At 45.2% G+C, this 23,592-nt stretch overlaps 1 protein-coding gene across 1 annotated transcript in view; it reads right to left on the bottom strand.

Annotated features, from left to right (window-relative positions):
- Window positions 1-12,497, bottom strand: part of LOC128350570 (lipase member M-like) — a 34,286-nt gene extending 21,789 nt beyond the window's left edge. The window contains exons 1-3 of the mRNA XM_053308972.1: window positions 12,469-12,497; window positions 8,288-8,390; window positions 1,557-1,674 (exon numbers count right to left, since the gene is read on the bottom strand). Coding sequence (XP_053164947.1) covers window positions 1,557-1,674; window positions 8,288-8,390; window positions 12,469-12,497 — 250 coding nt within the window. The remainder of the gene's footprint in view (window positions 1-1,556; window positions 1,675-8,287; window positions 8,391-12,468) is intronic.
- Between the last annotated feature and the right edge of the window lie 11,095 nt (window positions 12,498-23,592).

Here is a 23,592-nt window from a genome sequence, read left to right as displayed (position 1 = left end):
GCCTAGTCTACCCTGACAGGCAGTGGCTCTCCAAGATTTTAGACAGGAGTCTCTCCTACCCCTACCTGGAGATGCAGGGAGTGAATCTTCTGCACTTAAAGCAGATGGTCTATCATTGAGCTACAGTCTATCCTCTAAAGAGAATGAGGAGGTTCCCATGATCAGTGGGAGCCACCTTGGGATGGTGAGCAGAGTGGCTGCAGTGGCTGCCCACACAACTGCTGGCTACATCACGGATCTGGCAGGGTCTGGGGAGTTCGGGGGCTCTGTGGCCCCTGGAAGCTCCAGCATGCCCTGCATGAGTGCACAGGGCATACTGGAAAGACCCCCAAGCCGGGAGGCTGCTTTTTAGCCTCCCGGTCGGGGATCTCCTTGTGAGTAGCCGCGCCGTGGAGCCGCGCCGCGCCACGGCAACTCACGAGCAGAAAAACTGGGTTTGCAGAGCGCTCACTCTGCAAACCCGGTTTAACTGCCGGGCTACTTAAGCCGATGACCCGCTTAAGAACCACTGGTCTCACAGCCGAGCCCGGTGGTTCTAGTGTGATTTCCTCCCATCGTGTGAATAGCCTCAATGTCTTACAACAGACAGTGCTCACAGGTAGTCACCCATCCAAATACTAAACCAAGGTGGACCCTGCTTAGCAAAGGGGACAATTCATGCTTGCGACTGCAAAATTAGCTCTCCTCTCATGGCCAGCCATTCCCAATATATACCAGATTTAGTCCGGAAAGTGCCGCTAAACTATGAGTTATATGGATCAAACATTTTCCTCTAATGTACAATAGCCTGACAACTGGGCAAGGTCTTCAGGTCTGTTGACACAAAGAGTTTGTGGCACAGCCACTAGGTAGCATGAGGGATAAGAACAGGCTAAGAAGGACCCATGCTATGGACTCCGCCCACATAGGAAGAGAGGAAAAGAAAAAGACTATATCCCCTTTCTACAATTCATTCACCACTTCTACAGAAAGCAGCTTCACTCTGTTACTGTCTTACTTTCACTCTTCTTCTCCTCCCCCACTCACTCTCACACTCTCAGACACAGATATACACTCACTCCTTGCAGAGCCTCGTTCCCCTAGATAAGACTCTAGGGGAGTAAGGGCTATAAACAATACCCTCAAATGATTGTACTAAACCCTTTTATACACAATATTATGGCTGCCAGGTTAGCTATTACCTACAGTTGAACAGCAACACCTAGGTTGGAATGGTTATTTTGGATTTTGGATTTGGCATACTTTAGAAATGTAATCAAATTTGTCAGAGGTTTGGAAGGAAAATTGGCAGATCAGTGCTTCATATGGTATAAATATGATAAAATATCTTTAGTTTTGAATGAGAAAATACAGGACAATGTTTTATGAAGTGCAATTTTGAGAATGATGAAATCAATGTATATGTTGATCTATATATATATATACACAAAATGGCCATTTTTCAAAGAGGGTTTGTCTTGTATTTTGGTGTACTTTATATATTGTGAAATAGATGTATCATTTTATTTTATTTTTAAAAATCATACTAACCCAGGATCACATTACAAAAAATATACCTGTCTTATTCGGAGCATGTATTCCATAAGGAATCCTGTTTGTCTGCAGGTAATAGCCATCATCTGTCAGGATTTCATACTCTTGACTGGGGTATTGCCAATATTGGATGATTTGACTCTATAATAAAAAATAAACATGTTGGGGAAAAGTCAGATTTGTACAGTATCTCTTTACAGGGAATCCCCACAATAGGCTAGTATTTATTTATTATTTAATATACTTTTATACTGCCCAACACTTACGTCTCTGGGCAGTTTGTTATGAAGTTCTGTGAGCTAAAAGTATTTTTTAATTAAGTGTATTTTGACTCATCTTACAAATGCTAATCTTGAGAGCTGGTGTAAAATATTGGCTAAGAGTACAAACCTGGAAGTAACTGGTTCCAGATCCAATTCCGCCATCAGTTACTAGCTGATGTTCAGTTCCAACAATTTCCATCAATTTTTCAGTTTCTGCTTATCATGTAACTCTTAAGAGCAGCTATGGGTGAGCTCTTCAAAACTCAGTTTAAACTAACTCAATATGCATTGAATATATAGAAATAAAGTAGGATAACTTTTCTAAGCCAATTCATAATTGCAGTAGCCTTCAAGAGAACTACCTCCCTCACAGAACCCCAAGATTTGCACCCCTGTATGATGCTAACTTCTGCATCAGGACATTGCAGCAATGGGCAGGTGGGAGGGAAGAATAAAAAAGCCATTTCTGAAAATGGAGTTTTCACTGGTTCTGCTTTTGCCACTGCCCCATGACAAAAGGTAAACAGAAGAAAGGCAGGGACATGGGAGGCTTTAAGAGTTTGCTTCTCATTAATGGCCAGTCTTTACATGATCCCAGAGTTCTTCTCCAAGTTTGGCTATGTAGAACTTCACTGGCCAAGCTGAAGCTGAACTTCACTGACAGTGAAAAGCACAGACACCTGCCAGAAAAGATGACAAGCTTACCAATCTACTCTTCCACACAAAGACTTTCACGCAGTCCTCATTAGTCCTAAAATATGTATGAAGTCATAGTGGATTAATATTTATTTGTTCCAGCCTGTAATCAAATAGTGGTAAGGCCTCCAATGAGGACAATGGTGCAAATGCTGATGTGGTTCCAATCTGTTTTGCGACTCTGTTGCAACAGAGCAATGGAAAGCACTGGAAACCCTATGCCTACGTGGTTTGCCCATCTATCCCAGTGACACTGTGCTTCTTTGCCACAGCTTTAGCCTACCTGAGTACATTGAGGCCTGCACAGAGAGAGCCTGCCCGGCCCAGCTGCCTAACTGAAGTTAGCTATGCCACAGAAAATCAAACTCTTGTTTGGGCTGTGCAGCTTGTGGTGATGGCAGTAACTATAACCCCTGCTAACTTGGCAAAGAGGCATCTTTTAACACAGTGATTCTCTTTATTGAGCAGGGGGAGAGTAACTGGCCCTATCCACCCCCAGCATAGTACCTCCAGTGACTGTTGTTGGTGTTTATCTTATGTTTCTTTTTAAATTTTGAGCCCTTTGGGGACAGGGATCCATCTTATTTATTTGTTATTTCTCTGTGTAAACTGCCCTGGGCCATTTTTTGGAAGGGTGGTATAGAAATCTAATTAATAATAATAATATAACAGCAGTCAGCCCTGCCTATTCCAACCCACCCTACTGAGTCAAAGTGCAGGTATGCTGTGGCAAGCTCGCCTGAGAGCTCAAAGAAGCAGGGGAAAGTTTAGTTGGCAACAGGACTGTTCGTGCATGCCCATGTTCATAAGAACGTGTGAGAAAGAGGAAGATAATGTGGTAGCCAGAAGTGCTCAGACCAGTACTCCAACATCTGCTGGAAGAAGCCAAGAGCTGCTGCCTCCATGTCTGCTCAACAGATGGAAATGAACACAGGCTTCAGCAAACAGACAGGTGGGTCTCAGGTATTCCTTTTGGAAGGAATACCACCCTTCCAAAAATGGCCCAGGGCAGTTTACACAGAGAAATAACAAATAAATAAGATGGATCCCCGCTTTCCCTGCAGACGAGCAGGGCGGCAGCCCTGGGCGGCCGGATCAGTTGCCCACACAACTGCCAGCTCCGTCACGGAGCCGGCGGGAGCTGGGGAGTTTGGGGGTGACGCGGCCCCCGGAAGCTTCAGCATGCCCTGCGCGAGCGCACAGGGCATGCTGGAGAGACCCCCGAGCCAGGAGGCTGCTTTTAAGCCTCCCAGTTGAGGGTCTACTTGTGCGTTCCCACAATACACGGTCAAAAAGCCCGGGTTAGCGGAGCGCTTGTTCCACTAAGCTTGGCTAAGGGGAGGGGCATTTCAGCAGATTACCTGCTTTGGTGAGACCGGGCTCGGCTGCGAGCCCACTGGTTCTCACGGTCATACAAAATCGGGCTCGGCTCCCTTAGCCCGATTTTGTATGACCTTGAGAATAGCCTCATAGATTACTCTTCCCCCTCCCTTTTTCTTAATCACTTTTACCCTCCTATTTTTCTATGACTCATCCATTGGTGATTATGCAAATCTGGAAGTATATCCCATAGAGCTCAGTGGGGTTTGCTCTTGATTGCAAATAATTGCAGCCTTAATCTTGTATTTCTCATTCTCTGTTGATGTTTTTTTAATTCCTCCTCTTTCTCACTGTGCGCATACCTAATATCTCTTCTGCCTCCCAACCTTTCCCCATTAGGGTCAAAACAGATGTTCCTTTAAGCAGGCAATTGGTCCTTGTAGGCTTTTTATTTCGCTAACTAGCAGCCATGGCACCTCCTTCCAAAGCAGGACCACAGTGTGGGGTAGGGGTTTTTCTCCACCAGTGTTCTGGCCTATACTGGGAGCCCCCACAGCTTCTATTTATCATTCATTCATTCCATTACATTTTTATTCTGCCCCATTCAACAGCTCTGGGAGGTGCACAACAAGTAAAAAACAAAAAACAAACACCATTTAAAACAAACTGCTTAAAACAATATAAAAACAAATTTTTAAAAAATTCAGAACCATTTAAAAACAATTAAAACTATTTAAGAACTATTTAAAAACCTTGGATTGCCAGGCCAAAAGTAGGTTTTTTGGGCTCTCTTGACGGCCAACAACAAGCCCAAATTATGGATATCTGCTGGGATGTCTACAGATATTTGTCCCGGAAGGAAAGCTCCCATTGATACCATGCGATAACAGTTGCTGAGGGGAGTGTGGGTGGTGGAATAGTGCCTTCATGCCATTCTGGGGAGCTTTCAAAATGTTTTTACCACCACTATTGAAACACGGGTTTTAGGCTCACCCAGCAGGCACTGATGTGTTAGTTTTATACAAACATATGAGCATAGAGCACTGTTTCTCATTGTAAGGCCTGGGGGACAATGGTGGTCCCCAACAACGCTAAGTGCAGCCCTCTGTCTGATTGTTTATTGGGCCTGTATGATGCTTTGGCTGAAGCTGACTGCTCTGCACAGTCCCCCCTGGCACCATGCTGAGATGCAGGACTGCACTTCGCCCATGCACTGTGTGTACTCCTCTAAGGGAAACTAAGCTCTCTTGAGCTCCTGCACCATCTTGGAAAAAGTGCAAAGAGTTCTGGGAAGTGTACTGCTTCCCAACACTTTCCCCCTCTTAAGAGAGGGCTCCATCTCTCTTAAAGGACCCAACTAGCACTGAGGAAAGTGTAGTACTGTGCAGAGGTCAGCACAGTGGGAAATAGTTCCCACACGAAGGTTTGCAAAAGTGGCCTCTGGTTGAAAAATGGTATAGATCACTGACATTGATCTACATCAAACAAACAAACAAACAAACAAACAAACAAACAAACAAACAATAAATTGAACTTCATAATAGAGGGCTGGTAAAGACTGTACAATAGGTATACATCTTGAGTGAACACAACTATTACCAATGGGTTCTGCACCTTTTACCACTAGGCTCTGCCCAGGTACCATATTTCTGTGTTTCAAGAGTTGATAAGCCTGTGACACCACTAAACCTTCTTCAGTCTGATTCCCACTGCACGCTAAGATCATCTGATCTGAGGAGGTCCGGCTCCAGTTGCCACCGGCTTGTCTGGTGGCAACCCAGAGGCGGGCCTTCTCTGTAGCCGCTCCTAGATTGTGGAATGTGCTCCCTGCAGAAATACGTAATTTGTATTCTTTATTGGCATTTAGGAGGGCCCTAAAAACCTACCTGTTTGGCCTGGCCTTCTAGGGTTTTTAAATTGTTTCAAAGGGTTTTCAATGTATCGGGTTTTTATAAGGTTTTGAATTGTTTTATTTTTAGCTGTTTTATTGTATTTAGAAATTTTTTATTCCCAGTCATTGATTGATTTTAACTGTTTTATGATATTTGTGAACCTCCCTGAGCTATTCTGTAAGGGCGGTCTAAAAATCAAACAAACAAACAAACAAATAAATAATGCTGCTAGGTGGTGTCACCAGGGCCCACTTTGTGAGGTTCAGGCTTTCAGGTGCTTAGGACCAGGCAAGCCTATTCTAATGGGATCTCACCTTTAATATTTACATTCAGCCATGGTCACAGTTGCTTTGGCTGCCTACTACAGCATCAGGGCCAAAGGGTGTGTGGCTGTGGATGCACTGAAGGCTTTCCAAATTAAGAGTAAGGTGATGGGTGGCATGGGGGCTGTTGGATACAATTGAGGTCTTTGGAGGCCAATGGCTGCAGTGATCTGTTCCCCTGGAGCCACTAAACAGGATTGCATGGGCACTGCACTGCAGCAACCCGGGAGGAAAATCCTGGCTAACCTCCAGTGTCAAAAAAGTGGTAATGTGAACCCAGGCTTTAAAAGATAATTTGATTTGCTTGGCCAATGACATAATCTGGAAAGGAAATTTGCGTCAAATAAGGAAACATGAGTCAAACTATCCAAGGGGAGGTGGTGGCTGAGAGGCCAAGGAACTCTGCGCTCTTCATCTGTTATTCAGAGGGAGGGGATGAGAGAAAAGAGTGTGCTCACTCTGGAACCCAAGGGAGCTCTCTGATTTTGCCTTTCCTTATGGTGGGCCCCTTTGTGGGAACATAAACTGTAGCTCCCTTGAAAATGGAGAGGAGGGAACAGCCAGAATAAATCTACTACCTACTGTATTTCATGCTCTAACAACCACTATTTTAAAATAAATCTTCTTTGAGTGATGGGGTTTGGTAAGTGAAAAATATCAGGCAGTTATCCAGACTGAGTTAATGATGACTAAATCCCACTGAAGTGAATAGGAGTTAGGTAGTGGACTTAAGTCCAGTTAGTTAGAATGGCACTTAGTGATTACTAACTAGTCTTGATGTTGCCCAGTGAGACAATGACAGTGAGACAATGACATGACTAAGTCCCATTAACTTCAGTGGTATTTAATCATGTTAGTCTGGATGTTGTCCATTGCTTGCAACGATGTTTGGTAATGATTGCCTTGATCTGGATCCTGCCCTTTACGTGATGAGATAGATTGGGCAGCATCCAAACAGTCATGATTATAACCATTGAGATCAAAGAGACACTAAGCCCTTTGAGAGAAAGAGCTACCTGTCAGCGGGCAGTAAGCCCAGAAGAGCTTGCCTCCCCACAGATGATGCTCCAGGCTTCCCTGGGCAGGCAGATTGTCCACCCAGATGAGCATCGGCTTCTGCCAGTGACTCTGGGGGTCAGAGTGCTGGGAAGCATCGCAAAGCATTGCCCTGTCCCCCTGGAAATACCATAATGCTTCATGCGAGTGCATGGTGCATTAGAGGATTACCCCCTTCCCTCCCCAGGCTCCCCTCAGTCTGACAGACAATTTAAAAAAATGGGGACAGGAGAGCGCTTGTTCTCCTAACCTCATTTTAGAGGGAGGCTTCACAGGTGGGTTTGCCACCATGGTTCCGCTGGGATCATCCCAATCCTGGTGGTTCACACACACATGCAAAAAATGGGCTGGGCACCCTTAGCCCAGTTTTGCACCTGCGTGTTAATAGCCTCCAAGTTTATTGTGAGTAATTTAAGTCTTGTTAATTTCAGTGGGTCATGACTGGTTTTGGTTGGATGTTGCTAGTAATTACTGTGTTTTTCTATTAAAATATTTTCAACATCTGTTATAAAAATCCTGCCTGTGTATATGGCTAGAATAGTCATTCTTTAGGATTCTTTTAATGAATCTTTTAGGAATTATTCTGTAAGATTCTCTTGTGTGCGGCACTGACAGTAATCAATCAGAGGACAGAAGGGGCAAAATACTTTCTAGAATGGTCAGTTGAGTTTTGTCTCACATTTCTCAACCAGGAAATTTAGGATCCACAAAAGGAAGTACTTTTTACACTTCACATAATTCATCTGTGGAATTCTCTGCTATGGGAAGTGGTGATGGCCACTATCTTGGATGGCCTTAAAAGGGGCTTAGACAAATGCATAGAGGGCAGGTCTATCAATGGTACTAGTCTGGTGACTATAGGCCACCTCCAGACTTGAAGGCAAGTTAACTCTAAATACCAGTTGCAGGGGAGCAACAGCAGGAGAGAGGGCATGCCCTCACCTGTTGCCTGTGGGCTTCTCAGGGGCATCTGGTGGGCCACTCTGTGAAACAGGATGCTGGACTGGATGGGTCTTGGGCCTGATCCAGCAGGGCTGTTGTGTTCCTATGCCAACTTAATTGCCAACTAATTCAGACAGACATGGAGATCCTGCAGTAAAAAGGATGTGCTCATGAAAAACAGTTATTAAACAATCACATATAGGTTACTTTTTCATAACCATGCAATCCATTGTTTCCAAATGTATTGGAATAAGCAACTTACAATAGTCATAAATTCTTGAGGATTCAGATGTCTTCTGAGTTCTTCTGTATCTGTAGCTTGTTGGATTAGGCATGCCACTGCTATAAACAGCCACACCTTAGACCTATATAAAACAAAGCCCATCATTTCAAAATAAATATAATATCTAGCTTCATAAGATATCAGTCATTAGGGTGGACACTTTGCAGGGAATTAAATATCTAAGAGTGATGTGAAGTCAGAGGTGCTCTACGATCATATAAAGAGATTGCCTAAGGCTTCAAGGTAGATTAAGCACACCTATACCCTTCCTCTCTGCACTGGAGACACTATTTATTTTAAAGGGACTTATTTCCTTTTCAATATATTTAGGACCACATTACTACCTCAAAAGAATGTCACCAGTTCCCTCATTGTCACCAGTGTGTCTTGCTTCAAGGTAAATGTCTTTCGGATGGGAAATGGGAATACCTGAACACTTGATTCAGAGAATGCAAGGCAGACGATGGATAATGGGGGAACAAATATTAAAAGTGGCTGACATCCAGACCAAGTTACTCAATAGTAATATTCAGGAGTTACTCCAAAGGATTACTTAATTTCTACAGGACAGCTCAGGAATATAGTCTTGGCATCAAGAAGTATCAATAAATTAGGCAAATAGCAACCCTTCCCAGGGCATCCCCAATATTGCAAAGTGCTCACATGTAGTCCTCACATGTAATTTCCGATTCAAGTGCAAACCAGGACAGACCATGCTTGGCAAAGAGGGTTACTAACACAAGACAGCTCTCCTCCCCAATAACACTAATGCTAGTGTTCTTCCTCCTATTGCTTCTGCTAGTACTATGCTACTAGTAGTTAGTATGCATGGTCCAGACCTTAAGAATCAAGTACCCTCTGTCATTAGGAGTTGTTTTAAAAGTATTTTCCCCCTGATACTACAGTGATAGGAATTTTCCAGGTAGAATTTCTTGTTTATTTATTTAATTAAAAATAATAATATATCCTGTCTTTAAACTACAAAAAGTCCCCAAGAACAAAACTAGAATGGATCCAAATATTCTCCTAGAAGCAAAACTTAGGGTTCCAAAGGGAGAAGGATGAAACAGAATGGTTTTGTGGGGTAGATGGGGAAATTTCAAGTTGGAGTGGGTTAAAGCTATCTAGAGGTAGCGATGATAATGGATGTCCCCTTTTGGTACTCATCACTTGCCCCATGGCCACCAAGGAAACACGAATATTAGGACAAGCCTAATTATACATGGATGTAATATGCACTACCTAGTGGTGGCTTGCATGTGTGAATGAGTCATTGCAGGTCAAATACTACCTCATGAATAATACAATGCTTTTTCATGGAGTCAGCTCATATTGTCAGGTGAGTCATCAAGCAATGATTAATCAAATGATAGGAGATCAAGAAATAGATATATGTGATTTATCTCTCTCACACACACTCACACCCACACTCACACATACACTGTAGCCACACACACACACTCTCATACACACTGCAGCCATACACACACACACACACACACACACACACTGGAGCCATACACGCAAACACTGCAGCCATCACACACACACACACACACACACACACACACACACACACACACACACACACACACAGAGCAACCATACATAGACACACATAGTCTGTAGCCATCCACACAAACAGATACACACACTGCAGCCATACACAGAGACATAGACACAGCCCCCCCCCCACACACACACTGCAACCATCTACACAGACAGACACACACAGATACACACCCTCACCCAGTCCGGTACATGCCTTGCACTGGTGCCCGGTCAGCTGGTGTTCCCTACAGCCTGCCCCTCCCCCCAGGGCTCAGATGGCATCTATGTATCTGCACATGCACAGATGCCATCTGAGCCTGGACATGGGCAGAGGCCAGGGAATGTTGTCTTGCCAGGACCAGGGGGCCTGGACAAGGCTTGTGCTGGACTGGGTAAGGGGCACGCACTGGACCAAGGGAGGTGCTCCACATTGGACAGGAGCCATGGCCATGGGCATCAGCCAGCAGGAAAGCTGGCCGCAGCCATCTGAGTCCGCACATGCATGGTGGCTGGGATAGCCAGCAGGGAATGCTGGTTGGCCAGGGCCTGAGGTGGGGCCCATGCTGGACTGGGTGAGGGGTGCGTGCCATACCAGGGGATGCACTCCATTCTGGGCAGGATTGATGACAGTGAACAGCGGTTGGCCGGAAACCTGGTAATGGCCATCTCAGTCCAAATATGTGCGGAGGTCAGGGCAGCTGCCAGGGAACACCCTCTTTCGGGGCCCATGGTCAAGGCAAGATTTGCACCAGAACGAGTGAGGGGCATGCAGCCGACTGGGAAAGGTGCTTCATGCTGGGCAGGAGCAGTGGCAGTGCAGTGGGCAGCGGGAAAGTTGGTTGCATTCTTGTCAAAATTGTGCACCGCAAGACTGCCATACTGGTTGTGGGCAATGCTATGGGCACTGCAGCTTCAAAAGTCCGTCTGCACAAACTCTTTCATCAGGCAAGATGCATTGTTCTGCCACTTAAAATGCAACTCTGAGGCTCAGTTATGAAATAGCTATTGATTGGGTCCCAGAGGGACAGACAAAATCTGGCATGCAATCCAAAGGCTGAAACTATGTAAATGGACTACAAAATCATTTAAATACCACTTCATCAGTCCAAAAGGATGTCGCCAACTCTTTGAACCCCAGTTCAAAAGAGAAATTTTTTTAAACTGCTCTATCTAAGGCATTCAGCATCTTCCCCAAATCTGCAGGGGAGATGTCTCTTGTCACCTAGTGAATGTGTGCTGATGGCCAGGCAGTTCAGACAAATGGTTATAAGCAATAGAATTTTCAGGGCTAATAATGGTAGAACACTGAAAATTCTCTCCATCTTAAATATACTGGTGCTATTGCGCCAGTTTAATGAAAAGACTTCAGAAAACAGACTTTGAAACTTCAGCCGTGACTTAAAAAAAATTTGGGATAATAATTGTTTAATTGAAATAGTAGTAATGTGAAAGAAGGACTTCAAATTCGCAGAACTTCAACCTTGAGTTTTTTGGGGTTTGTTTTTTTTCTGAGATAGTAATTTACGGTATTATTTGATTAAAGCTGCAGCAACGTAAAAAAAAAGGACCTTGATTCCCAAAATATCACATGGTTGTAATGGCTCAGTTTATTTAATCAGAAGGAAAAGAGAAAGTAGGCTGTTAATAACCCCCTTAGCTCTATAATGCAGTACTAGGAATCTTTTTTCCATGATGTTTTCCATGATTTCCCCCCAACATTCCATGATGTTATTTTTTGACAAAGCAGGTGTGATGGTCACTATCTACCTGTGTTACCTGGGAGAGCATCTTCTTCTGCATGATCCCCACTACACATTAAGATAATCAAGAGAGGTCCGTCTCCATATACTGCCCGCTTGTCTGGCAGTGACTCAGGAGCCGGCCTTCTCTATAGTCACTCCTGGGCTGTGGAATGCACTCCATATTGACATTCATAGCTTAGCATCTTTACCAGCCTTGAAAAGAGCCCTTAAGACTTTTTCAGCCAGGCTTTTAATAATCTCTGAATGTTTTGAATTCTAATTGCTTTTTAAATTTTAACTGTGGTAATCTTTGGATGTTTAAAAATTTTAATTGTTTATTAATTGATTTTGTTCTGTTGCTATTGTGTTTGTGTTTGTAAACCACCTATAACCTTTGGAGTCTGGTGGTATATTAAATGAATGAATGAATGAATGACGTTAGAATATGCTTTAGTCTCACTCTATATTCAGTAGGATTAAGCATGTCTAATTTCCACACCTTCATTTTCAAAACCATATATTTCCTTCCTAAGACACTAGCATTATATCTTGTCTGATAATCAAGTTTGTTATTAGAAGTTTGTCCAAATATACATTCTGTAGAGAGCATGGGCAGTGGAATCAAAAGGGCAGAGAGACAGAAAGGAGAGGAAAGTGAAATAGAACATTCTTTTAAAATTTCTCAGTTAAACGAAAGTTTCTTTATGTTTTCAAGGAAAGCAGATACAAAATGTTGCTTAAAATAAAATCTCTTAAATGCAAGAAGTATGTCATTACAATCAAATTGGGTACGTAAGAATTCATTGCAGTCAATAGACGAGATTTACAAATTAAGGACATCCATCAAATAAAAAGATTTTTGCTTACCTGCTCATCTTCACCAGGAGAACTTGCATCTCAAGTGAATGTAGCTGTGCAATTTATATAGTTATGTAGCAAGCATATATGTTTAGTACAATTATATACTGCCCACTACCAAAGTCTCTAGACAGTTTACAATAACCAACCAACCAAAAAATTTAACACATTTAAAACATATATAAAATTCAAAGTTAAACAATCAAAATTCAACCAAGAAAATTCAACCAAAACTTCAACTCAAAAGCTTGGCTGAAGAGACATATCTTTGTTGTTGAGATGTTGTTTCCTAAAAGCCATCTGGGATGGAGCCCCTCTACAATCTGTTCCACAATCCTGGGGCAACTACAGAGAAGGCTCTCCTCTGTGTTGCCAGCAAATGAGCCAGTGGCCTAAGAGGAACCACCCCGATAATCTTAATAGGTGGCAGATTTTATAGCAAAGGCGTTTTCTTAAATACTTTGGACCCAAGCTTCTAAGAGCTTTATAGGTAATAATCAGCACTTGTATTTTGCCCAGAAACCTTTTGGCAGTCATGTAGTCTTTCAAAACAGAAGATATATGGTTGCTTCAGGACAACCGAGGGACATGAGGAGTGTTTATGTCTGGCTGATGTTTTCCCCACAGTCTATGCAGGAATTGTTTCTCTCCTATATGGATTTTCTCAAATCAGCACTCTCTCATTCCCTCTCTTTCTCTCTCTCTCTCTTACACACACACACACACGTCACAGACACTGCAGCCACACACACAGCAGACACAGAAACAGATGGCTGCCATTCACAAATACATACACTGCTGCCATTCACACAAACACACACACACTTTTGTTAGTAATAACGGTGATTGGTGGGCTCCCCTCCTTGCTTCAATTTTTACTTACATAGATGCTTCTGCTATAATCTTAGAGGACTGAGGTGTTTCAATAATAATACCACTTTACAAGAAAGGATTAAGGGAGGATCCAAATAATTACTGACCGATTAGTCTCCTTAGCGTTGTCAGTAGGGATGTGCAAAATGTTACAGATACAAAACGTTTTGTACCCAAAACAGTCCATTTTGGGTGTTTTGTAGAGAAAACAAAACACCCATTTTCCAGATCCAAAAGTTTTGTATACAAAACCAAACCACCCTGTTTTGGCTACAAAACATTTTGTTGTTTTGGACCTCCATTTTGTGGTGATCTCTGAGTCAGTTTCCATGTTGTGTTTGACATCTCTTTGAATTTTCCGCCCTTCCAGCCTTCCGATCGGTAACCTAAAGCATGGGCTGACCTGCTGACAATTCCCTCCTTGTTCCCCATTGGCTCTTTTGCTTCTTGCCACACTTTACTGACCCCACATTGGCCAGGGGAAGGGTCAAAGAAGGGGCAAGGGTAGGGGGAGTTCAAGGAGGGGTTTTCAATTCATTCAGCAAGTTAGTAGTTGCCATTCTGCCTTTCTGCCGCATTGAAGCGGGGAGGGGGAGGGAGAGAGGGAGGGAGAGAGAGAACTAGTTTTCAGCATTGTATTCCTTAAGTTGCCATGATACGATGCCATTACCTATGCCTGCCTTGTTGCCAGCCTGAGCCTGGCCTGCTATGGCTACTGCATGTCAGCCTGGGAATGGATTCAGGGGCAGAAGAGTGGGTTGGGTGGTAGTGCCCCAATGGGTGTCTACCAGGCTGAGTGGGATACCAGGATGTCTACCAGGCTGAGTGGGATACCAATGGGTGTCCACCAGGGTGTCTACCAGGCAATGGGTGTCTACCCAGATTCCAAAGGAATTGGGGAAAGGGCTGATTATTTATGATCTGTTAAAATTTAGGCGTCTTTAAGATTTTTCCTCATAGGGAATAATGGAGGTTTCAGCAGCCCCATAACTCCACTTGGAGGGCACCGGAGTGGCCCAGAGCGAGTGATGGTGTAGTGCACATAGGATACGAATCACCCCCATGGGTTGCTAACCCATGGGGTGCTGGGTTCTGTTGTTTCTGTGGTGTTCTGAGTGTAGATTTTCTGGTAGCAAATGAGAGTGGATTCTTGTTTTTCACTGAAAATCTTGTATGCTACCAGAGAGTCTACACTGAACACCTCAGAAACAACAAAACCCAGTACCCCTGGGCTTGTGGGTATGGGGGTGGTTGGCACCCTATGTGCACTACACAACCACTTGCTCTAGGTAACCCCAGTGCTCCCCAAGTGGAATTATGGGGCTGCTGAAACATCCATTATTCTCTATGGGAGAAAAATGTAAACTTCAACAAATCACAAAAAATCAGGCCTTTGCCCAATTCCTTTGAAATAATTCTGGTAGATTCCTTGCCCCCATTGGGCACTACCACCCACCACACTCTGCTCTGGGCCACCCCTTTCCCCTCAATGCAGAGTGATACATTTGTTGGAATTCCCATTATTCCCTATGGGAATATTCTTAAAGATGCATAAACTTTTTAAAATTCACAAAAAACCCCAGCCCTTTGCCCAATTCCTTTGAAATGTAGGTGGTAGCTTCCACCCATTGGACACTACCACCAACACCCACTCTTTTTGCCCTGGGACCTTTTTTTTCTTTTTTAAAAATCCAAATCGATTCTGATTCTGATTCTGAAAATTCGGCTACAAAATGAAACAGGGGTGATTCAGATTCAGAAAATTTGGGTACAAAACAAAATGGGGGTGTTACGATTTGGATACAAATCGAAATGAGAAAATTCCAAAATGCACACCCCTAGTTGTCAACAAGTTATATGCCAGGCATCCTTTGAGGAAATTTCAGGATTGGTTGGACGATTAGTTTATCCTAATGGCTGAGCAAGCGGGGTTTCGAGAAGGTTTCTCTACAACTTATCAAGTATTTATCTTGCTATTTTTGGTTGAAAAACATTCCTCTAGCCCTAAATTGTCCTTGTTTACTGCTTTTATAGACTCCAAAGCAGCGTTTGATTCCATATCTAGCGACAAACTTTGGCTGAAGTTAAAGGAATCGTCTATAGACTGCCTTTTACTTTTATTAATTTACAATTTCCATCATAATACCTATCTCAGAGTACAATGCTCTAGAAAAGGGCACTTGTCGACTGAGTTTCCTGCCTATAAAGGAGTTCGGCAAGGATGCATCCTTGCCCCAGTTTTGTTTAATTTTTACATAAACTCAGTAGTTTTGCATTTTAATGATTTGGATTTGCACACACACACACACCCAACTTGTTGGCAGACATGTTTCATTATTGCTCTATGTGGATGATATTGCCCCTTTATCTCAAAGCAGGATAGGCCTGTCGTGCTTTGACCTCCTTAGGTAAGTATACTGAGAAGGAGGCTTTAGAGATCAATTATTTTAAGACCAAGATAATGGTGTTTTCAAAGCACCCCAAAATCTTTAAATGGACAATAAACGGGCATAGTATTGAACAGGTTAAGGTTTTTAAGTATTTGGGGGTGGTATTCAACCAAACTGGAACACATAAAGCCCATCAGAGGGCAAATGTGATTAAGTCCTTCTATTACTCCAGGGGTGCCTTTTTCATACCAGCGGCTATAAAATTGTTGAAGGCCAAGATATATCCCCAAATTTTTTATGGGGCGCACATCGGTTCTCTGGAAAATTTCTCTCAGCTTGAAACAGTACAAACTAAATTCCTGAGGGCTATTTTTCAGGTACCCAGGGGTACAGCAAATGCCGTCCTTCGTAGGGAAGCAGGGGTCACCACTTTGAAAACAAAAGTATGGTTTTGCATAATACCCTAGGGAGGGCTGTCTCCTACCAGGATGAAGGGTCGGGTGCTGGTTCCGTCAGGTGCCAAGTCCTGACATCCTCTCACCATGAGGCTTTCCTACACTGACAGGAGGGCAACACAGCCCATCCCAACCCAAGCTGTAGAACTCTGAGTGGTGAGCTAGGCCACCCCCTGAGGAGGAGCCATTCCCAACCCTCTGGGCCACAAAAACCCTAAAGGGCTGTCCCATGGCCTCCCTCACCTCAAATGGCCCTCAAATGGCCTCCCTCACCTCAAATGACCCGGACACCATTAATCAGTCTACCTACTCCACACCCGCACTCTCCTGCCAATTGACAGATAACACTCTTAATGCATACCTATGACCTAACCCTAAAGGAATCAGTGAGAAGTAGATGAAAAAAGGCCACACCTAGTGCCAATCTGGTGCAACCCATGAAATCCCTACTTGGCCCACTGGCAACCAGCTATCCCTCACTGAGTACAGGGTGGGCAGGTAGGTGCCACGCTACAGAGTGACTGGGCCAACTAGAGGCCGGTTGGAGCTGTAACCAGCCCAGCCTTTTCCCTGATTGGCTGGTCCTGGCCATATGTGGGTGGGTGGGGGGACAAGATGATGGCACTGTGCCTGCCTTACATGCCAGGTGCACAACCCTACTCCCTGCCCCATCGTGGTGGCGTGGTAGTGAGAATCAGCATTGTGAATAGTGGGGCATTGAGTCTATGGGCATTGTTCTGCAGCCCCGGGAAATGACCTAAAAATCACCGCAAAGAAGCAGAAAAAAGGATGGAGCACAGCACTGTAACTTGGCCACCTGAGCTATCCCACCTTCCCACTCTCCAGGTGCTCCAGCAGTGGTCCCCAGCTCCTCCAGTAATGCTTAGTAGTTAAGTTTCCCCAGTTGTAGTCAACATCTGGGAATCCCTGTTAAGGAACACTGGTCAGGAATCTATTCAGATTCATCAGTGCCTGAAGGCAGAATGTTTAAGAGAGCCACTCATACAGAAGTTAAGAGGTCGCAGCAAAGCCAAACCCTATCAGGTTGTGATCAGTCTATGACAAAGGAATTATTTCATAACCCCACTCACAGATCACCATCATCCTGTCCAACAGGAAACACCAGTTTGAGAATGTACCCCAATTACCACTATCTTTCTCTCTTGTACATTTATGAACTGCAGGAAGCTTTTTTTAAATTTTCCATGAAGCCCTGAATAAACACAGGATATATCACACTGTGTTAGACCAAGGCCATAGATGTACTAAATACAGATGCCCCAATCTAGTTAGGGGCTATATACATACAGGAGTCTTTTATGCAGACATCCTTGGCTTAATGGTGCATTGTGTGCCTCAAAAGGGTGCTCCATACATGATCTGTTTTTTTTTTTTTCCTGATCCAACAACAGGAAATGTTTGTGCACTGCCCTTTAATAAAAGCGGAAATCTTACCAGTTCTATGTGGCAGGAAATTTAGGTGGACTTGGTTATTCACAGGGGTTTTGTTCCTCACCTACAACCACAAATAACAAAATTACACCCCCAGGCCCCAATGACATGCTTAAATGGAGTAAAATATGGCCACTTTGTTGATGTACAGCAGAAATAAGACTTACAATGAGGTACCTAAATAATCAGAGTGCGGGTACACTCCATTTTGCTTAAGGAATGCTTCCATCCCTTTTGACATGTATTTGCCTCTGTTATCTGTCCATAGGCCTTCTTCCAAATTTATTACTGACAAGTGCAACATACTCTTTAAATTTTTCAAACACTTCACTTTTCTCCCTCAATAGATATACATGAGTAAATCTTGAAAAATCATCAATAAATGTTAGTATGTAGCGACTGCCCCATACTGTCCTCAATCGAACCAGAAATGTCAGAATGAGTTAACTTCAGAATTTCCTGTGATTCTAAATGTGTCCTTTCAGAGAAGCTGGGCCTCACTCCTTTATTGAGTAAGCAACACTGACATCTTGTGGCGGTTTTGTTACATGGTATTGCATTGAAATCCTTAATTAATCCATTTCTTCTAAGATCATTAATCATACTCATTTGTCTATGCCCGAGCCTTTCATGCCGCCAGGTGATGCAATTTTTATGATTGCATGAAGTTGCGAGATTTGCTTGCTCAGTTACACAGTCCGATTGAAAGAGACCATCTTTACGCATATAGCTTATCATTATTATGTCATCATCTCTGGTAAAATAGCAGACTTTGCCCTCAAAAGTTACTTTACAGCCTTTATTGACTCCATGTCCTGCAGAGATCAGGTTACATTCCATATCGGGGACAAATAAAGCATTTTCAATTAAAATTCTGCTTATTTTCCCATTCCACTGTCTGCAATATAGTTTAGCAGCTCCTTTCTCTTCTGCTTGAGAAATATGACCATTAGCAGTAACTATCGAGGTTTTGCAATTTGTATATAAGTCAATGAACAGTTCTGGGGAATTTAAAATACTTTGGGTAGCCCCTAATCAATTATGATGATATTTCTTTCATTGGTGTCCTCTCTTATATTGAAGCTTTCCTCATCAAATTGATCACACTGCTTCCCTCTCTCTGTATCAGGCTGTGAGTTCCTTCTGTATCCATGGAAACTAGGCTTCTGGCCTTTGTGTTTCCTGCCCTTGCCCTTAAACTTTGGGCAATCAGCTTGGAAATGGCCTAGCAATGCTGTCACTCAAATTCACAGATCTTTCCCCTTGGACTCCCTTTGTCTTTATGTGAAAATCTTGCAAAAAGAGGATTTATTTTTTTTAAACCCTCCATGTTTTACATTTTTTCAAAAAAATTTAAAGCCCCCGCGGTCTTTGGGAATGTCTGAGCACCATGTGGCAAGCAAAGCTTGCAGCAGGGTGGCAGGCAGAGGTGTGCGGGGTCCCCAAGCTGGTGCAAGAGGCTGGGGTGGGAGGCAGAAAAGATGCCAGCATGGGGATCCACAGGTCCTCACCAGCAAATTCTTTGGCCCAGGTGAGGTGGTGGCACAAAGGCTCTCCTATCTGGAGCAGCCTGCTGCCACCAAGCCAGGTCCTGGACCAGTGGCAGGTCCATCAGGCAGTGCAGGGGGCTCTCCTGGCAGGAAAGTTTCGTTTGTGATGGGGGTGGAGAGCAGGAGCTTGAAATCTGACAGTGCAGCCAGATTTTCCCTCCCTCTTGTGGCCCCTCCATTGCTCCACTTGCCACTCAGTGCCCCCCCCCCCCGATGATGCCCACATTGGGGCGGAGTCCAGTGCTCTGTCCTTCCAGTCTGGCTCTGAGTCAGAAGGGTCTGCTGCTGAGGTTGAGGGGGCAGCCCCTCCTCCAGTGAAGCCGGGCCCTTCTTCTTACCCACAGGTAGGAGTGGGTGATGGTGGTTTACAAGAACCAGCAGCCTTCCTAGGTCTTCTGTCACCCAAAAGGCCCAAGATAGCATCCAGGATGTTGGAGGCAACCCAGAGCATTGATGTTCGGTTGCATTTTGAGATCCCTCAAGATGCCCCAACCAGTGCTCACTGCATCCACTGCAGGACAAGCCAGTCGGGCCAAGGATACTATGCATCTAGGGACAACCTCCATGTGGCAACACATGCAATGGCATCACCCGGATCTCCTTGACTCCTCTGGCAGCACTAGTGCATTTCATGTGCCTGTGACTAGCCCTGACATGGGCCGTGTGAAGGCTTCCATGAAGCAGGGCATACTGCCAGTCAAGTGGTGGATGCAATCGTCGGGCAAGAAGTGCCCCGGTCATGTGGACCCACATCTCCTCAACCGCCTCATAGGGGAAATGATGGCCAGTTATGATCAGCCTTTTCAGGTGGTCGAGAATGTTGGCTGCCACTGGCTCTTCCAGGCGCTAGTGCCTGACTGTTCAATCTCTTCAAGAACCACGTTTATCCGGAACGCGGCCCCTTCACTTTACATGATATGCAGGGAGCTCATGTCAGCCATGCTGCATGAAGCACCAGCTGACACCAGCATGCATTTCACCACTGATCTGTGGAACAGTGCGAGTGGGATGCATGCTCCTTCCGTGGCATTGACTGCCCACTGGTGGGGTCCACAGAGAGAGGGGACCTCTGGTACTGCCTTTGGCTCCAGCGCATCCCATACCACATTTTGGCACATTTTGGCAAATTTTGCCACAGGTGGGCTGTCCTGCACATGGAGACCTTGGATGTCAAGCACACCAAGGAGGAGGTGGCAGCTGTACTTGACCACTAAACTGAGGAGCGGATTGGTGGGTTGCCATACGTCAGAAAGGGGTTCATTGTGACAGACAATGGCTCCAGTGTCACTGAAGCAGTAAAGTTGGAGTGTGCAGACATCCGCTGCATTGCACACATGCTCCACCTGGCTGTCAGGGATGCCCCTGGCCTCAAGGAGGCAAAGGTGTCCAGGGAACAGGGCCGCCCCATGGCAGGTGCTGTTGCTGCTACAGCTGTGCTTGTGGAGAAGTCCCATAAGATTGCTGCCCACTTCCACCAGAGTGAGAAGTCCAGGTGCCTGCTTCATGAGCAGCAGCGTTTCCATGGGCTTCCACAACATCTCATCCCTACGGATGTAGGTATCCAGTGTAACTCTACCTTCCTCTTGTTCCAGTGCCTATTGGAGCAGGAGGTGGCCCTCAACAACCTGGCAAGATGAGTCATTGGACGTGTGTGACCTATCCAGTGTGGAGTGGAAGCTCATGTCTGAGATGGTGTCGGCACTCAAGCCCTTCCTGTTTGCCACAAAGAGCTTGTGTGGTGACACCACTCCTCTGAGTCAGGCCCTGCCTGTGAATCTCCTCCTGGAGAAGCTTATGGGTGAACTCTGGACCTCGCTGACCACACCAGAGGGGCGTGCTCTGCCTGGAAGGCTGAGTGCTGGGGTTGTTGACAGGCTGGTCAATGAGTTGGGTGACAGGGAGGAGGACGTCCTGGCTTGTCTCTGTGACCCAACCATCAAGGGCAATGTTGTTTGTGTGGATGACTTGCCCAGGTGGAGGGACCTCCTGGTCGATAGAGTTAGGGAAGAGGAGGTCAAGGACCAGCAGAGACCAGGAGGGTAGTGATAGTGCACCCCCCGAGCATGCACGACCCACACCCAGCAGCAGCAGTGCAGGCAGCCCTTCCTCCTCCCAGTCTGAGGGCAAGGCATCCCAGGCAGCAGTGTCAATGCAACAGACAGCTCCTCCCGCTAAATCAGCCCAGTGGTTTATGTGGGTGTGCCTTGGCACCTTGCCCCATTTGCAGGAAACTCAGCATACCAGGCCCACCAGTGCTCTGCAATTCATTTCCCAGTACTTGGAGGAGCCTGTGGAGGAAGACCCTGAGATGGATTACGTGTAGTTCTGGGCAACCCACACCCAAGTCTGGCCGGACCTGGTGGTGGTTGCTGCGTGCCTCCTCTCCTGCCTGCCCACCCATGTCCAGAGCGAGCAGGTGTTTTCACATACTGGTGATGTGGTAACACCCATTCGGTCCCGGTTGGACCCTAGCTTGTTCGAACAGTTGGCCTTCCTCAAGGTCAACCTCCCCCCTGCTGGGCTACTCTGAGCTGGATGTTGAGCTGGATGAGTGATTGGCCCATGGTTGACCCATGGTGCCGGTCACCTGCCTGGCAACAGCTTCTGCTCATCCCTAACCTCCCCCTTCCTTCTTCAGCTGTGCCATGTTACAGTGTGCCCACTAGGGCTGCGACATGATAACTGGACACACACCCCCACTGGCGTAACCCAATGCTGAACTAGGTATTTTTATTAAATTCGAAATAAATATATGTATTTGTTAAGTGTATCTATTTAGGCCCCCCTCTCTCTTTCCCCTCTTCAGTTCTACTGCCACGCAGTAGAGTGTGTCTATTAACTGCCACGCAGTTAAGTGTGTCTATTTAGGCCCCCCCTCTCTCTTTCCCCTCTTCAGTTCTACTGCCACGGACAACAGACAAGCATGCACCAGCCATGATGCGTAAGCGGTCTCCTGCCACACCACGTCATGTGTGGCATCCACTGACCCACCTGGATTTTCCTATCCCTTTAATTTTTTTAGAGCCCCCCTCTCTTTCTCCTCTTCAGTCTAGCACACAAACACACACCAGACATGCATGCCCTAGCCATGATGAGTAAGCGGTCTCCTGCCACACCACATTGTGTGTGGCCTCCACTGAACTGCCTCTGAGCTGGACTTTGCAATCCCTTTAATTTTTTTTAGAGCACCCCTCTCTATCCCTTCTTCAGAGTCTAGCTAGCAGCACACACACACACACACACACACACACACACACACACACACAGCCACCAAGAATCCAATTTGTGTTGGACTTGCTGCTGTTTGAGTTCTCTCAATGAATTCTTATGAATTCTTCATAAATACACATATACAAACCAGAGAAGCTACACTGATATATACTGTTAAAAGGACAGACACTAAGAAAAATACTGGGGGGGGGGGAAACATGAACCCCACCGGCTTGGGGCTGCCTGGGGGGAGTTGTGGCACAACCCACCATGCCCCCAAACCCATTTTGGTGTGCCCAGGCACCCCCCAAAGAGGAGAATGGGCCAGCTGGGCCACCTCAAATCCCCATTATTCCCTGTGGGATAAATGCGAAAAGGGGGGGGGGTCTTTTTTAAAGAATCATCTAAAATCACAGGTGATTTTACACAGAGAGAGAGAGAGTGAGAGTGAGAGTGAGAGAGAGAGACCAAAGCTACTCTGATAGAGACAGACTGTTAAAAGGCCAGAAATTAAAAAAAAAAAATTGAAGTATCAGAAGCTACCGAAGTATCAGAAGCTACTCTGATAGAGACAGACTGTTAAAAGGCCAGAAATTTTAAAAAAAGTTTCTTGCTGAGGGGAACCCATAAACCCCACTGGCTTGGGGCTGCCTGGGCAGCATTATGACACAACTTGCCATGCCCAAAACCCACTTTGGGTTCTCTGGCCCACCCCAAAGGGAGGAGGATGGGGTTGCCTCAAATGCCCATTATTCCATATGGGAGAAATGCAAAAATTGGAAAAATATTCAAAAAATCATTAAATATCGCTGGAGTGTCTAATTGCTTTGGGGTTTGGTGGGTGTTTGGCACCCATGGGTGCCTACCACCCACCCCAGTTTTGTGCCCCTGGTGTTCTTCAAGGGAATAATGAGCTGGTTCAGGTCCCCATTATACCATATATAGAACCTTTTCGAACCAGTTCGAATTGATTTCAATTTCAAACCAAACTTGGGGGGTGGGGGTTCAGAGCAAAACCAAAACCAAATCTACTCACCCTGGTTTGAGGCTGATTTGAATTCAAACCAGACAGACAGACCAAGCCAGTTTTGTGTACATCTCTAGTCAAGGCCAGGGTCATAGATTGGAGGCAAAGCAGGGACATGTAAGGGGACCCTCATTAATTACTTCTACTCCCAATGCCCCTAATGGTCATTAGGTTAG

This window comes from Hemicordylus capensis, chromosome 3 (assembly GCF_027244095.1).
Source record: "Hemicordylus capensis ecotype Gifberg chromosome 3, rHemCap1.1.pri, whole genome shotgun sequence".
In the NCBI taxonomy this organism is placed as follows: domain Eukaryota; kingdom Metazoa; phylum Chordata; class Lepidosauria; order Squamata; family Cordylidae; genus Hemicordylus; species Hemicordylus capensis.
Note: the sequence above shows the minus strand (reverse complement) of the source record. Positions and strands in the feature narration are given on the sequence as shown.